The sequence below is a fragment of the Strongylocentrotus purpuratus genome, unplaced genomic scaffold (assembly GCF_000002235.5).
Source record: "Strongylocentrotus purpuratus isolate Spur 01 unplaced genomic scaffold, Spur_5.0 spur5_contig_862, whole genome shotgun sequence".
NCBI classification, from domain to species: Eukaryota; Metazoa; Echinodermata; class Echinoidea; order Camarodonta; family Strongylocentrotidae; genus Strongylocentrotus; species Strongylocentrotus purpuratus.
In genome coordinates, this window is record NW_022145571.1 from 735,592 (window position 1) to 751,481 (window position 15,890).

At 35.4% G+C, this 15,890-nt stretch overlaps 1 protein-coding gene across 1 annotated transcript in view; it reads right to left on the reverse strand.

Moving 5' to 3' along the window:
• LOC593418 (neurofibromin) overlaps nucleotides 1–15,890 on the reverse strand; it is a 60,134-nt gene that overhangs the window by 35,746 nt on the left and 8,498 nt on the right. The window contains exons 2-12 of the mRNA XM_030972198.1: nucleotides 13,483–13,626; nucleotides 12,031–12,114; nucleotides 9,975–10,162; nucleotides 7,165–7,271; nucleotides 6,632–6,699; nucleotides 6,048–6,123; nucleotides 5,400–5,545; nucleotides 4,281–4,520; nucleotides 3,523–3,711; nucleotides 2,399–2,518; nucleotides 970–1,101 (exon numbers count right to left, since the gene is read on the reverse strand). Of these exons, the coding sequence (XP_030828058.1) occupies nucleotides 970–1,101; nucleotides 2,399–2,518; nucleotides 3,523–3,711; nucleotides 4,281–4,520; nucleotides 5,400–5,545; nucleotides 6,048–6,123; nucleotides 6,632–6,699; nucleotides 7,165–7,271; nucleotides 9,975–10,162; nucleotides 12,031–12,114; nucleotides 13,483–13,626 (1,494 nt within the window). The remainder of the gene's footprint in view (nucleotides 1–969; nucleotides 1,102–2,398; nucleotides 2,519–3,522; nucleotides 3,712–4,280; nucleotides 4,521–5,399; nucleotides 5,546–6,047; nucleotides 6,124–6,631; nucleotides 6,700–7,164; nucleotides 7,272–9,974; nucleotides 10,163–12,030; nucleotides 12,115–13,482; nucleotides 13,627–15,890) is intronic.

A 15,890-nucleotide genomic window follows, 5' to 3' on the forward strand; every position in this document is an offset into this window, starting at 1 on the left:
TAATAATAATAATACATGTATGTCTTGTTAACCCAGGGTAGCTTCATCAGTATTCATACTGTTCTCCCGAGGGCTCTGCAATCATATTATTACACCGGCTATAACCGAGCTACCATTAAAAGGTGCTCAAGCATTCAAGGAATTTCTTCCTACCAGGTACCCATTTACCTCACCTGGGTAGAGTATATCAAATGTAGATTAATGTCTTGCCAAAGGATATTAGTGGATATGGACACGTTATGCTCATTGCCTTGTGAATATCGGGTATACTGGAATATCATCCTGTATAACTCACCACCAGATTCATTGTATAATATCTGGCCTCATGACTCCCTATTTTGTTCCTGCCTCTGTTTCTTTGCTCCTTCTCTTTCACTCCCCCATCCTCTTTCAATATCCCACATTCTCAAAGGGAAATCAATGTTTCTCGGAGTGATATTTACCACTAATCCAAAGGTGGATCCTATTAATTTACACTTCACTTATAACAAAACGTTTTGTAAGGTCATGGTCTCGATAAATTCATTGCAACAGGAATTTCTTGCACTTTGCAGTCGTCACAAAACTTTGCAACACAAAAAAGGAAATATCATCAACTGGCAATTGTTTTCTCCTCATTTCAGCATACACCACTAAAAACAATTAAAAGCCAACATTCTTAATTTCAGTTATCATGAAGTTTTAAGGTAGCTATTACTAAATAGCTCAGTCGGTAGAGCAGTAATGTCTTAATCTGGTGACCCAGGTTCGAAGCCAAGTCGTGCGCTAGTGTCCTTTGGTAAGGCATTAATCCTCATTACCACGTCCCTCGGAGAGGACCTAAAGCCGTTGGCCGTCTGGTTGCTCACTTACAAGCATTTATACTTTCTTAGCAGTCAGGTAAAATAACCACTAACCAAAGTCCTTTGGCAAGCTGCTGTCTACCTTTGCCAATCTCCACCCATCTATCAGTCTAACCATATGACTTACATGCAGCATGAGTTTTGGATCAGCATGGACTAGTTTGACAAGCCAGAGTAAGACAGCGCTGGGGAAGTCTTCACTTGACTTGTCTCTTGACTTCCATCCTGGCATCTTGGATTTCAGTGTTGTCAAGCTTGGCTGTAACAGGTACAATAATATAGGAAAGACAATTCTATTTCAATTTCAATTCAATTCAATTCAATTCAATTCAATTCAATTCAATTCAATTCAATTCAATTTCAATTTCAATTTCAATTTCAATTTCAATTCAATTCAATTCAATTCAATTCAATTCAATTCAATTTATTTCTTCACAAATGCCAAACATCTGAAAATACATAAAATAAAATACATACTTACAATATTAGATCATGTACAGCATAGATAAAATGCCTCCATATGGAGCAATGTATGTGTTTTTTTAAAAATCAGCAAATGTGGTTACTCATTTTTTGATAGGGAAGTCAATCAAAGTGGGTCATTTACGTGGTTGAGGAATTCTGACAATAACATGTCATACAGACCATACAAGCTGTTCAAAATTCTTTAATTGATATATAAGAGATAATAGATGCATCTAGTCATCCTTTTTCTGCCCATATCAAATAGTTTGAATATGTATAAAATTTTAAGCAGTTTAAGGAGCTATATAGAGCATGGCTACCCACTATCTCAATATCTTCATACATGTACATGTATGTGGCAAAGATACAATATGCATGTCAGTATGTCATCTGCTTCCTTGATTCCTAAAAACATCATATAATGTTCACCGGCAGGGTGCTCCATATTTTGCTCCTATGAGCTTATTTTTCTTTGGAAGTGAACATACTACATATTTATATCATTGGCTTGATCTCGTCTGACACCTTTCAAAATTTCTCTCTTTTTCTCCAATGGCTCTTTCTGTTCTCCCCAAGATACTTTCTTCATCTGTCTTCACATTCAACGTTTCTGAACCATACACCATCCCTGTTCTAACACAAGCTTTTTAGATCTTGCCTTTTATTTTTGCAGCTAGGATCGAGGCCAGCTTATTAAACTCTACTCATCCCAATCTGCATCTTCTTGCCTTTGCAACCTCACATCCACCACCACTGTTGATTGTATCCCCAGGAGAGAGTTTCACAAAGAATAAAATTGACTTTAAGTTGGACTTAACTATGGTAAGCTGTTCATACCACTTTTTTCTCTTATTATTATTGGCATTGGTTTATCAAGGGACATCCCAATCGTGGTCAGAAATCTACAGGATTTACATTTTTTGATAGTTCATTATTGTAGGAAAAAATATTATCTAAAGATCATAATTGAGAGACCAATAGTGAGAGCAATTAGTGGTATTAACAGCCTGCCATAGTTAAGTCCAACTTAAAGTTGATCTTAGTCTTTGTGAAACACTCCCTAAGACTAGTTTAGTTCTGAAGGGACTTACCGGGTTCCTGACTGCAGTGTTGTGGTTCTGGTTGCATTTGCGATAGTGTTCAAACAATCTTCTCAGGTTCTCAGAGAAGCAGTAGAGCTGAGCAATCTTGGGCCACCAAGGCATGTGAGACTAGGCAAAGATAAAACAACAAACATACAAGAAAAGTGTCATCAATTCTAAACTGTTGAGTTAAAGAGAAGGTTGAGTTCTAGGAAGAGGTTAAACAAAATTGTGAGCGTTATCATTGTATTATGCAAGTGTGGAAGAACATCAGATAAAAAATGTTCCCTGAAAAGCATGGCTCTTCAAATGCCTTAATGTTCTAAATATAACATGTAACATCATAAAAATCGGTACAGATTTTTATGCCACATGTTCGTGTAGTCTAAAATTCATCTTTATGTGTCCAGGGGGGTATTTCACAAAGACCCTAAGTCGAACTTAACTCTAAGTTGGACTTCAATATTATGGAGATCCATTTGTAGCCTTAAAATATAATTTATTCAAAAGCAAACATTCAAGTATTTTCGACTTTTCATAAATTCTACATCAAGAACATAAAAATTCCTTGATAATAGAAAATTATGAATCAACATTTTATGCCTTTTAAAATGAATTTAAAAAAATATTTTCAAAGATGTTAACGGCTTTCCATAATTTTTAAGTCCAACTCAGAATTAAGTTCGACTTAAAAGCTTTGTGAAACACCCCCAAGAGCTTGTAACTTTACCAAGACTGGGCCTCATCATTTTGAAAATTCCAGAACCTTTCAGTACACACCAATACTTATATGCTAGATGATCAACCTTTTCTGATCGATTCCACAACGCTTCTTTCACAATGCAATCGCATGACCAGAACTCAAATTTATCTTTAACTCTTAATACGGTCTACAACGGTCATACAAAATCTATGAATAACCTTCAAGTTTCAACTATGTTTAAGGAAGCGAATGCTTTTCTTATACTTTGATCATTAAACTTTTTGAATATTGCTGGTTCTCCAAATTAACCCTTTTCCACCAGATTTATGAACACTTTATCTAAAATTTACCAACAAGAGTCTAGTGTGATTTGACACCTCATCTATATACAAGCACAGCCTTTGAAAGTTAAATAAGCTGGCATAAATACCTTTGTTACAATAGTATGAAGAGACTGGACCAGAACCAGATGGAATACAGTAGGTGATTGAGCCTGGAGACAGGTCCTGAAATGTTCCGGTACCGATGGTCTTAGTCTGTAACAAGCTACAGCACTGTCTATCAGCAGCTCAACATCTACCTGAGAGCGTAGGGGACGTGACGGGCAGAACAGTTGGAGCTGTAAGAGAGAGAGAGAGAGGGTGAATTGTCAATGCGCTTTCTTTGATTCAAACAAAAAGATTAACATCTATTCAATGATACACAAGTACAATTTAACAGCAAACACAGAGTAAATAATTAACTGCATGATTTAATCAAATACAGTGGATAATAATTTCCTTTAGAAATCTGGAAACCTGGACCATGTCCCTGTTTCATAATTTCTTTTTATCAATCACAGTTATAAGCTACAGAAATCACTGCATTGTATTGGCTGACAGCAAATTTGTTGTATAACTTTAGCCTTTGTTATTGAGAAGAAGCTTTATGAAAAAAGTAGCCCCTGAAAAGAGTAGCCCCTGAAATTTACAAAACATTGGAAATGGAGACCCCGTAATATATATATATTTTTTCACTGAATGGGACCCTAAACGGTCATTTGGTTCCTAAATTTTAAAACTCATTGGCATAACTAAAAACATTTTTTTTTTTTATAACAGGATTAAACTGTTCTTTAAAAATGCTAGAAAGTAGGTCTATATCCTCTGGCATTTCTCAAAAGGTACATCCTTAATTGCATCTACTAACATTTAGATCTGTGAGCATCTTGAGCACCCAATCATAGAGTGCGTTCCCTTCAGAGTTCTGCAGATAGGATGCAGCCTTACAGAGCTTGACACACGCCACCACAGCCCATTCCATCTGCTGTCTGTTGCTGCTGCTAGGAGACTCAAGCCAGCGACGTAAAGAGTCAAGCAACTGCTTCTTCTGCATTTGCTTCGGTGATAGGTTCAAGTGATTTGAATGGAGGATTTCAGCTAATGGACCCTGAAAGTGAGAGAAGAGGAAAGAGAATAATAATAAATAATAATAATATAGAGTATTTGTAATGCGCCAACCCCACATAACTAATGTGTTTGAGGCGCAATGGAGAAGATAAAGTACAAGCACACGAAAATACACAAAAAATGAAGAAACAACAAAGTGAAAGTAAATCTACTGGAAAGCCGCTTTGAGCAAATAAGTTTGGAGGACATTTTTAAAGCAATCTACAAAAGTAATTAGAGGGCCTGGAAATCATCTACAATGACCATTCTTATACTATAGAAAGGCCTTAAATACAACATGAAAACACTTGCAAGGGCCAGAAATTAAGGATCTTACATGAAAAGTGGCATGCATGAAATACTACTTTATAGAAGAGCTTTGAACAAAGAAAAACAGAAGCACTTCATCAACAGACGCATTTCATCGACAGAAGCACCCATTAGAATAGACTGCAGGAATATCACTGAAATCACTCTTTCCCTCTCTGTCAGTGTCATTAAATGTGATTACTCCTTCAAATAAAATTGTTTAGTATCAGAAAGTGTTAGATTCTATTGGAAAGATTGTTAATATCAACATAGTCAACTAAAGTTTGTGTTTCATATGCAAACAACTGATCTTTCTAAAAAAAAAGATGGTAATGGGACCTTCCCTCCAGCAACTTGTTCTGAGCAAACTTTCAGCAGGAAACAGGTATGGGTTTATGCTTGTGATTGGTCAGGTCAGGTCAGGTCAGGTAATGTTTAGGTCAAGGGTTAGGTGTAGAGTTGGGCCAAGGATAGACATTTAGGAATTCAGTTAGTCCAGGAAATTGAAAGCAGAGCAACAGCTTCCAGAGCATGCGTTAGAGAACTGATGAGAATTGTGAGTATTACTTACAGGGCATAATACTAGCAGCATAACCTGTAGGAGAAGCATAGAGCTCTTTCGTTTGGCTGATTCCTGTTGACTCTCTGCTAAGTCAAAGAGTTTCTCACAGCACTCTGCACAGTGGTGTGGGGTAAGTCCAAGCCGAGAGTTCACACCTGTAAGATCAATGAAGCAAATCAAAAAGGAAAATTGAGAATTTACATTTCTTAGGTCTATTCTACTAATTTTGTTGTTTTATTTCAAACGATAATTTAATGGATTAAGACTACATTACAAAATTTAATATAAGCAGGGGTAATATACATGAAATAGAAAAATTGCTTTCATGTTTAAGTATCTCTCTTCCCAATTAATTTGTTTTCCTTCTCTACTTTCTACCATTATACGCAAATAATAACTGATACATTAATTTCAGGTACTGTCAATGATACTCAATCTAATAACAATCATTTTTTTTTCTTCATTTAAAGAAAACAATGGTGCCTTAATTACAATCATCTCACTCACTTACTTACATCAATCATTTACCCTACACTTCATAATATACATCTACGGTCAAACCTGATTTAGTGATCACCTGTCTACAAAGACCACTTTTCTTGTCTCTCTTAGGTAACCTTTATAGACAGGTTTCACTGTATAAAAGATGATTCTTACCATCACTGTCTCTGTGTTGGTACCTTTGAAGTTGCATGAATTCCACAGGATAGTTGTCCATCCAATTCCAGATGGCCTGTACCATGTAATAAGACAAACAAACCAATATAAAAGAAAATGTTTTCACATCATCAACAAAAATACCCCTTCCTATTTTGTTAATCACTCATAATTATACAACAAGAAATGAATGCAGAATTATGGGAAGCATAAAATAAATGTATAAATAAGCGGGACGGGGAGGGAGACTGAACAAAACTACAGCTGTCAGTGTTGATATGTCTAGTGTCAAGGTTCGTAAAGAAGACTTTTGGATTAACTTTATTTAATCCATTTCTATTCCCTGCATTATTATAACTCTCTTTAACTTAACATTTTTGTATTTACTGCTTTCATGATTTTGTTTTTGCCCAATAAACAGTACCATTAACAAATATAAGAGAAATAGAATTTCACATGAATAAATCCTCCTTAGTAAGTTCTTTTCATTTAAATCAAAGTATTCCATGCCAGTATCTACAAACATTTACTCTTTAATATTACACAAGTAGCAAATACCAAAGAAATGATTGATGATGGATTACCTTTTCAAGGCTCTGTGCTAATACAGTCATAGCATTTCTCTTCAAAGTGTGGAATTTACTGATGATTTCTGGATAAAACAAAACACACAAAACAATAAAAACTACAATGATCACTTGATACTTTGAAATAATGAAAATACAAACATATTGAGCATTTTACCAGAGATAAATATTGTAATCATCACATCATGAAACTATTTTGTAATATCTTGTTCAATGAAAGATCTGAATTGACTTAATAGAATAGACACCTTTACAATAGCACTTGTCTATACAGTACTGTATATACTTTTTTATTCATTATATGTTGGGTGCCATTCATCAAAGACTCTTGGAACATCTTGCTGTGGGCTCTCTCCAAAATGAATATGCATACCAAATATGTACATGTATATTCCAATTTCAACTTGAAACTGATTTTGTTCATTTATATTTTTTACCATCGTTTTATCTCAATATGTATTATTTTTTATCTTAAAGTGCATTCAAATTTTCAAAATGGAAAAAAAAAAGTAGGTTTGGAGTATATTTACCATTGAGTAGCCTTGTGAGTCTGGCACAATCTACATTGATGTGCTGTATCAACTCTATATCACTCTCATCACATGTTTCATCACTGGATTTACTCAATGCATCCAATCTATAGGAAATCAATAGGCAAAGAAAAGAAAATAGAGATTTGGGGAAACAAATTATATATCTCAAGAAAAGGATTTAAAAACACAATTTTCAAATGGTACGATAAAATCTAATCATTTTAAAACTTTACATCCACATCACTGATTTTGTATGCAAACAACAATTACCCTCTAAAAAGTTACCATATTTAATTTCATAAATATTTAATTTCATATTTAATTTCATAAAGACATTTAATTACCATATTTAATTTCATAAAGACATATTTTATGAGTGGAGATTTCAAGGCAATGAATTCAAATTCATATTAACTTAACAATACACATTGTCATGACCACATTAATTTTATTTTTTCAAAAGAAAATGTATGTAACCAAACTGATTGGAATGTGTTGAACAAAACTCAAACAATAAGGACAAAACTTAATTCTGACACAATATATTTCATAAAATAATAAGAATGTTTGTTCATTAGTTTCACATGTTTATGGAGTTTTATACACAGCTATCGGTATGCTATTTTATTTAATATAAACTCATAAACTTCTAGTCCTAAGGGTTATTTGTTTACATGTACATATTATATTCATTGCATTTTCATGTATATCTTTGTGTGTTGTATTGTAACAAAGAATGCACAAAATGAATACTCTAACCATGAAAGAGGAAGTGCCTGTATCAGATATAAACCTATGAGATCATCCCCTAAGCATCCCTAATTCTACCACAGGTTTAGAGAATTTATCAATAAACCAAGCATTAAAGTAGGCCATTGTTTCCTTCCTTTTCATCAACAAAACACTTCCATCAAAACCACATGTATTCAAACTTGTTTTCAGAATTTTAAATGTACCGGTATTCATTTGTTCCTTCCTTCTGATTAAATTCCATGCCTACATGTATTATAATGCATTAATAATTATATGCATTGTTTCCTTCATGCACATCATATTGTTTTCACGAAGTGACGGTAGTGAAAAAAAATTGCATTCACTTTGCGTTACGATTTTCCTCACTACCGTCACTTCGTGAAAACAAGGACGATATGTGTATGTGTACAGTTGTCACAATCTTTGAATGTTTTTATAATGGACGGAAAAAAATTATCTCTATTTAGAATACGAGAGCTCCCATATGTAACATGAACAAAATCAACAAACACATTTACAATTTGATTCCCTCCTCCCCCCTCTTTATTAAAATCGTTCAGTTTTTTTGGGGTGGGGAGGGGAGTGAGCTTTCCACAACAAAATCAATCTCTACTCCTATAACTCTTTTTTAGTGTCCTGAATAACAACTTGAACAACCCTACACAATTTCACATACAGATATAAGATATCAACTTATCATGATTACAAATTAGAACATGATAATGAGAGTTGACATCACTCTCAGCGCACATCCTAAAAGCTCTCATGATCTGCTCATAAAATCACCATCATCGGTCATTGATTCAGCGCTCTCAGCGCACATCCTAAAAGCTCTCATGATCTGCTCATAAAATCATCATCATCGGTCATTGATTTAGCGCTCTAAGCGCACATCCTAAAACCTCTCATGATCTGCTCATAAAATCACCATCATCGGTCATTGATTCCTTCCTGACAATAAATGAAAGCTTCCCAAATCAATCAGGCATTACCCTTACTAGCCTTCCAAGTATATATCCACTGCTCCTCAAAGTGGACAGTTACCTCCCTGTTACCAGGAAGACCAGATATCTAAACAGAACGTTGCCAAGATGTTTGAGAGGCCTCTTTCTCTCTCACCCCTCTTTCTCTCTATGTCATTCTCTATCTATAACTCATGTTTCGATACAAAGCCTTCATTTTTTTCACAATTATAACTGCCTTTCATGTATCTCATTGCATTGAAAATATAAAAGAACTGACTGTTAGGTTCCACCTGATATCACATATATTTAATTATTTCTTTTCTTTTTTACTAATAAATGGGTGATATTAAATAAAGCATCTGGTCAATTTTTTTTATCTGCCAAAATCATTAGAGGAGAGATACATGTACATGTATATATAGTTCCATTTCCATTTAGAATATGAGTAATACTAGTTATTGACATTGAGCTTGTGCAGAAAGGAAATATTAAATTTCATAATAAACATCAGTATCTATTCACAGTCACAGTATCGTATCATTACGAATACACAAGCAACATGATCGCAATACAAGTCAATCCATTTCCTTCTCACTCTCCGTGCTTCATAATAACAGTATTGATGGTTATGTACTTGAATGGGAATAATAACATGTAGCTAAACTGGGTTATGAGTTTTTATCAACAACAAAAATTGTGAGCGTTTTTATTGTATATTATGCAAGTGGAAGAACATCAGAGAAAAAATGTTCCCTGAAAGGCATGGCTCTTCAAATGCTTTCATAATTAAATATGACATGTAACAGTTTAAAAATGTGGGTCTCATTTTTTTATGCCACATCTTTCTGTGTAGAGTACTTGTTACTTTTACCAAGACTGGGCCAAATTTCTTATCATTTTGATGATTCAAGAACCTTGCAATTCACACCAATAATTATTTGCTACATGGTCAACTTTTTATAATCGATTCCACACCGTTTCTTTCACAATGCAATCGCATGACCAGAACTCAACTTTATCTTTAAGGGTGACAAAAAGAATGGCCTTTTTAAACAGGTGATTTCTAAAGCAAATTTAAGTTCTACATACCTAGCTGATATCCTGCTGAAGACTGCATTGAAGTTGTTGAGACTGAGGGCAAACAGGACCCTAGAAGCAGATGTCCGAAGCTGATGTGTTAGAGGATTCTCGGAGATAACATTCAGAAGCTGACAGATTTCTGGTAGAAGGGATTTGACCAGCATTGTCTCGTCCGAACGGGATGTGTCTTTGGGTTGCTGTAGGTTTAATTAGAATCGATGAGAACGATTAACATTTATACGCAAAAGTGTTTTTTATAACTTAACATAGAAAGACTGATGTACGGGAGTCGCAGAAAATACAGATAAAAGGGACTTGTCTATTATTGTCTCGTCTGAACGCAATGTCTTTTTGGGTTGCTATAGGTTCAATAAGAAATGACAATAATTTACGTTTACATTTATTCCAAAAGAGCGTTTTCATAATGGCACTACTGGTGTTAGATAGAAATAAAGATACCACAAGCCATAAATGTAGATTTTGGGCAGAAGGGTCTTGATCATCATAGTTTCTTCTGGGATGGATGCATCTTTGGGTTGCTATAGGATACAAGATACAGTCAAACCTGTAGATAGACTAGAAAAGCAGTCTTTAAGAGCTGATGGTCTTGACACGTATGTTCAGCTATATTCAGTAAGAGCATGATCAAGGAAAATGAGAAATGTGGCTAAAGCAGGTGTTACCGTATACAAAACAAATTGGGGATGGATTTCATTTTTTCTCTTCTATTCCATTACGGAGGTAGATAAAATAATTTGATTACAATTGTAAATAAAAGGAATATACATGTAAGAAAGGGGAACAGATGCAAAGAATGGAAAAATGCAGAAAAGGGAGGGGAAGCAGAAATAATATTTTGACTTTTTCAAATCTCAATTCATAAACTCCACAATTTACATACGTATTCATGTACATCTATTGCCAAGTGTCTTTATGGTGGCAATAATAGTGGAACGAAATGAGACTGAAAAACATTTTTTTCTTCTTCAATAAATGATATATTTTCTTGAGCAACTAAGACCAATAACATGCTGCTTTTATTCACAAGTTTAAATGAAATATCACAAGAATTATTTTCTGTATATTTCTATATGTACACATACATTTTAATAGGTTAGATCAATACAAAACTGTTGTACAAAGTCTGTTTACAAAGCGAGTATCAATTGATATTCAAATTATAACACTCGGTGCTATTATCATATTTCAAATAAATAATAGTTTCCTTTTCGTAGTGAGTTGTGTGCAATTATTGTGGTTATGTTTATTGGTTTAAGAGTATGGCGCCATGGTAAAGTACATTATTGAGCAAAGGGGGAATTCCCAGTATTCTAAGTTTCACTTTGTAAAACTTTGTACACTGTTGATTCAAGGTCACAGATTACTCATCATCTATCAATTTATTCCCTCCCATTCTCTGATTACAATCACTTATCACTGATGCAATGAGTTTGATTAGTTACTACATTTGAATGCATTCTGCAAGCAGGGAACAAGGAAAGAATGACTTGTATTATTTGTCAACAGAAGCTTGATGTATTATCGCTAACTTTATATGTTATGTATTTCCAAAGATAGTTATGTCAATATTTGAATTCTTAGTTTTAAGTGCCCCATATAAGATAATTACCAGTTTATTGCCTAAAATAGATCATGAATCTGAATTATCATAAAACAATATAAGCATAATACATGGTGCATATTGTAAGTGCAAGATTATACTACAGTATATTGAGAGTTTTTGAAAACTTATACTTCTGAATAATGTTTCCAAATTAATGCTACTAATGAACTGAGTAAAAACTGGGGAAATTAATGAGAGGGTCATTGGTTGTGGGTTTAATTAGAAGAGACGGGGAGGGGAAGGGATCTGGGAGGAGAGGGGAGGGTAAGAGATGGAGGAAGGGAGGGGAAGGAGAGAGGAGGGGAAGGAAGAGGGAGGGGAGGAAAGGGGGGGGGGGGCAGAAAGGGAGAGGGAGGAGGAGAAGATGGGAGGGCAGAAGACGGAGGGACAAGGGGCAAGAGTACACTGTGGTAAAATGATATACTGGAAATGAGAACTTACAGCTGAGAGACATTTTTCCAGTGTATCCAGAATGATGAGCTGCGACTGAAAAAGGCATTTCTCTTGGTCTGGATTAAGCCCCTTCTGCAATATCAAAAACACAACAAAGAGAGAAAAATGAGAATTATAGCTTTCATGTACAGATAAAGAGGGTACATTACCTAAACAGTGTACATACATAAAAACTTTGTTAAACATTTACTAGCATATTTTAGAGGAGGAAAAAAAATGGATTTTGAAGAATCTACATGTTTGTGCATGACACACTTGTACTGTATATCTACAGTATGTGTGCATCATTGTGTATTGCAGATTTCATAAACTGGAACTTTAGTGCTAGCACACCAATTCTATTGAAGCAATGAGAGAATACCACATAGTGGACTGTTCTTTCCCTGACAAAGAGGAATTGTTAACTTACAGCAGATGGGATACTTAGGGATACTCTTGATCACGCTCTTTTTGTCACATCCTAAACCCTTTTTCATTCCCCATCCCTTATCTATGCCATTAAATACACATCCTACCAATGACTAAAATAAAAGAGTTCTATGAAGGTAGGATGCAAAAGTTCATGTGGTTGAATAAGCAAGTGTGCGCTTGTAATATGGCTACTGGCTAATATGCTCCCCAGGGACTGGAACATTTGCATACATTGTGTGCAGGTAAGCCTGAATCCGATGACCGGGTAATAATATATCTGTAAAGCGCTTAGGCACATCGTTGTATCGATGTATTGGGCGCCAAATTTTTGTTGAAATATTTTTTTTTTAGCAGATGTTTCTGCATTTATTGATAAATCAAATATAAAACATTCAAATAACAATAATAGAATATAATATAATTGATTAACATAAAGAGTGACAACTGAAATACACACAAATATAAAAAAATGCATAATTGAAAGCTTGAAAGTATGGAGGTAAGTAAAAATAATCAAGATAAATGCAGAGGCCAATTATCATAAGCAAGAATGCTTGAGTCGATAGCAGCCGGAAGTGGAAAAAGCGGAATATTATTATTATTATTATTATTATTAAAAGATTGTCTACTTACAATGGAAGCCAGGTTCTTGAGGATGTTTGCAAGGCCACTGATGACCAGGAGAAGAGATTCTTGCTGATTCTCATCTTGATCTATCTCTTTTTGTCACATCCTAAACCTTTTTCATTTCCCCATCCCTCATCTATCCCATTAAATACACATCCTACCAATGACTACTACAAGAGTTCTATGCAAAGATTGTGAACTTACAATGGAAGCGAGGTTCTTGAGGATGTTTGCAAGGCCACTGATGACCAGGAGAAGAGATTCTTGCTGATTATCATCTTGATCTAGCTCTTTTTGTCACATCCTAAACCTTTTTCATTTCCCCATCCCTCATCTATCCCATTGAATACACATCCTACCAATGACTACTACAAGAGTTCTATGCAAAGATTGTGAACTTACAATGGAAGCGAGGTTCTTGAGGATGTTTGCAAGGCCACTGATGACCTGAGAAAAGAGATTCTTGCTGACTCTGATCAGACATTCTTTGTTACGTTCCAAGTCCTGTCTGGCATGGCTTGCCTGACCCCCAGGACGACCGGGAAGCTAAAGAGAAAATATATGTAGAGTGGAAGAAATTTGTTAAATCATTAATAATAATTATATTTGCTTTATATAGCACCTAACGCTTACTTTATCAGAAGTCTATAAGCGCTCTACAACAATGCAGCATAATGACCCTGGCTGTAGCATCGCAGCTGTCACGCGTGCTGCTTTTCAAGGTCCCTACCAGGTTCCCATTTACTTCATCTGGGTGGAGTGTGGCAAATGTAGATCGATGTCTTGCCAAAGGACATTAGTGCCGCGGTGGGACTCGAACCACATAACTTGTGATAGACAGTCCAGCGACGTTTCCACTCGACCACGACACCTCTACAATCTAGTATTTCTATCGAAACTTGTTTACTAATGTGTTTATATGCATGTTTCTCTCAAGAACCCCCTGGTTATAAACTTGTTAATTCACCTGCTACATGTATAGAGTACCAAAGTGTGACGTCTTACTAGCCAAGTTGTCAAGGATGCTGGTCCAAACTATTTCGTGCTTAAACAATGGTGTGGTGATCACACCAGATCCACACATTGAATTTGCCCTGCTCCAGTCTGTTGCTTGAATGAGTTCATGGTAAACCTCATGCACAGGCTCTGTTGTTTAGTACCAGCAACCTTTGGTACTGGCATCTCTATAGATGGAATCCACTTTGTAAACAATAGCTGTCACTATACCTGGCAAGCTTTTGAGTTGTCAAAGAAAATCTTTGTTCAAGACGAATGTATCAATTAGTAATCAACAGCCGTTTATCCAAACCATTATAAGTCTAACTTCTTGGACATCCCATTGAAACGTGTGTTATTAAACAAACATGCAATCTTACATGTATGGGATTTCCACAAACTTAGACTGATGACGGTTTCGAGAAACTGGCCCCATGTCTATTGCACGTCATCTTAAAAGCAGACTTACAACTGACATTGTATGATCCATACCGTAATCAATTAAATTACGCAGTAGGAATGACAAAAACAGAACTACATACATGTATATGTACAGAAGCCCAATAGTAGATCAGAAATGAATGGATTATGATATTTCGGCAAAGGTACACAAGTGTGATATCATTTCTTTACTGTCTTGTTTCTCTCCCTTTCTTATCTTTCCCTTTATTTTTTTCTTCCATTTTGTTGAGAGGAGGGGAGGGGGGGGGGGGGGAGGGAGGGCCAAAATTAAACTGAAATTATATTTAATATTCTAAAACAAATACAATATTCTCAGTTTGTGTGCAATTTATGACTGTCCTACTGGATGCTCAAACTTCATAATGCAAAATAACAAAAATTTCAAAATGTAATAACAAGCACTAGATCTTTTAAGCATAATGTACACATGTACTATGTACATGCATAAACCTCATTTGGAGAAAATGTACAGAGTATAATCATCTGTATAAAAAGTGGCTTTAAATTCTTTAAAAAAACAGTTTGAATGAAGACTCTCATGCACTATTAAATTACATGAACCATATCTTATCACATAAGGGAGATGAAGGTGGGACTCAGAATAATAACATGTTATACATGTATTTATGACCATTGTGTAACGTACAAAAGACATCTAATGTACATGTATGTTAAACAATCAACATACTGTACATGTATATATAATCAAAGCATATTGATGTACAACATACATGTATCACATCACCGTGACCCAAAACACTCAAGTGCTACAGTATATTGCCATCGGGAGAGGTGACAGAGTTCATTGACCTGACTTGTGATCATGGCTCAAATTCCTGGCATAATACAGCTGCAACAAGGTATTCCATTGATGTGGCTTTCCGGCTCCCACAGGGGGGTAACAGTTGCACTATTATTGTCATGATCCAAGCGCCCCTCCTCTCTCTCTCTCTCTCTCTCTCTCTCTCTCCCTCTCTCTCTCTCTCTCTCACTCCCCCTCTCTTTCTCCCTCTCCCTCATGGCATCGTCAATCCCCCAAGGACACGGGAAGTGCGCTATTTATTCACCCATGTACCTTTAGCCAAGCTCAATGAAAACGACATGATCAAGTTCACCTCAATGCGCATCGTACAGATGATAAATTTAACTTATTACTATTTCATTTACAAAATGTTCGATTATCATCTTTGTATGTGCATGTATTTATATGATAATTGGCCAAGAAAAATTGAAGCAGGTCAATCTACAAACCATGTGCAGAACATACTTTACACATGTACATTCAAATATAGGCTACATACTGTACTGTACATATGTACATGACTATGATTTGTTATTCCCTAAAGGAAACA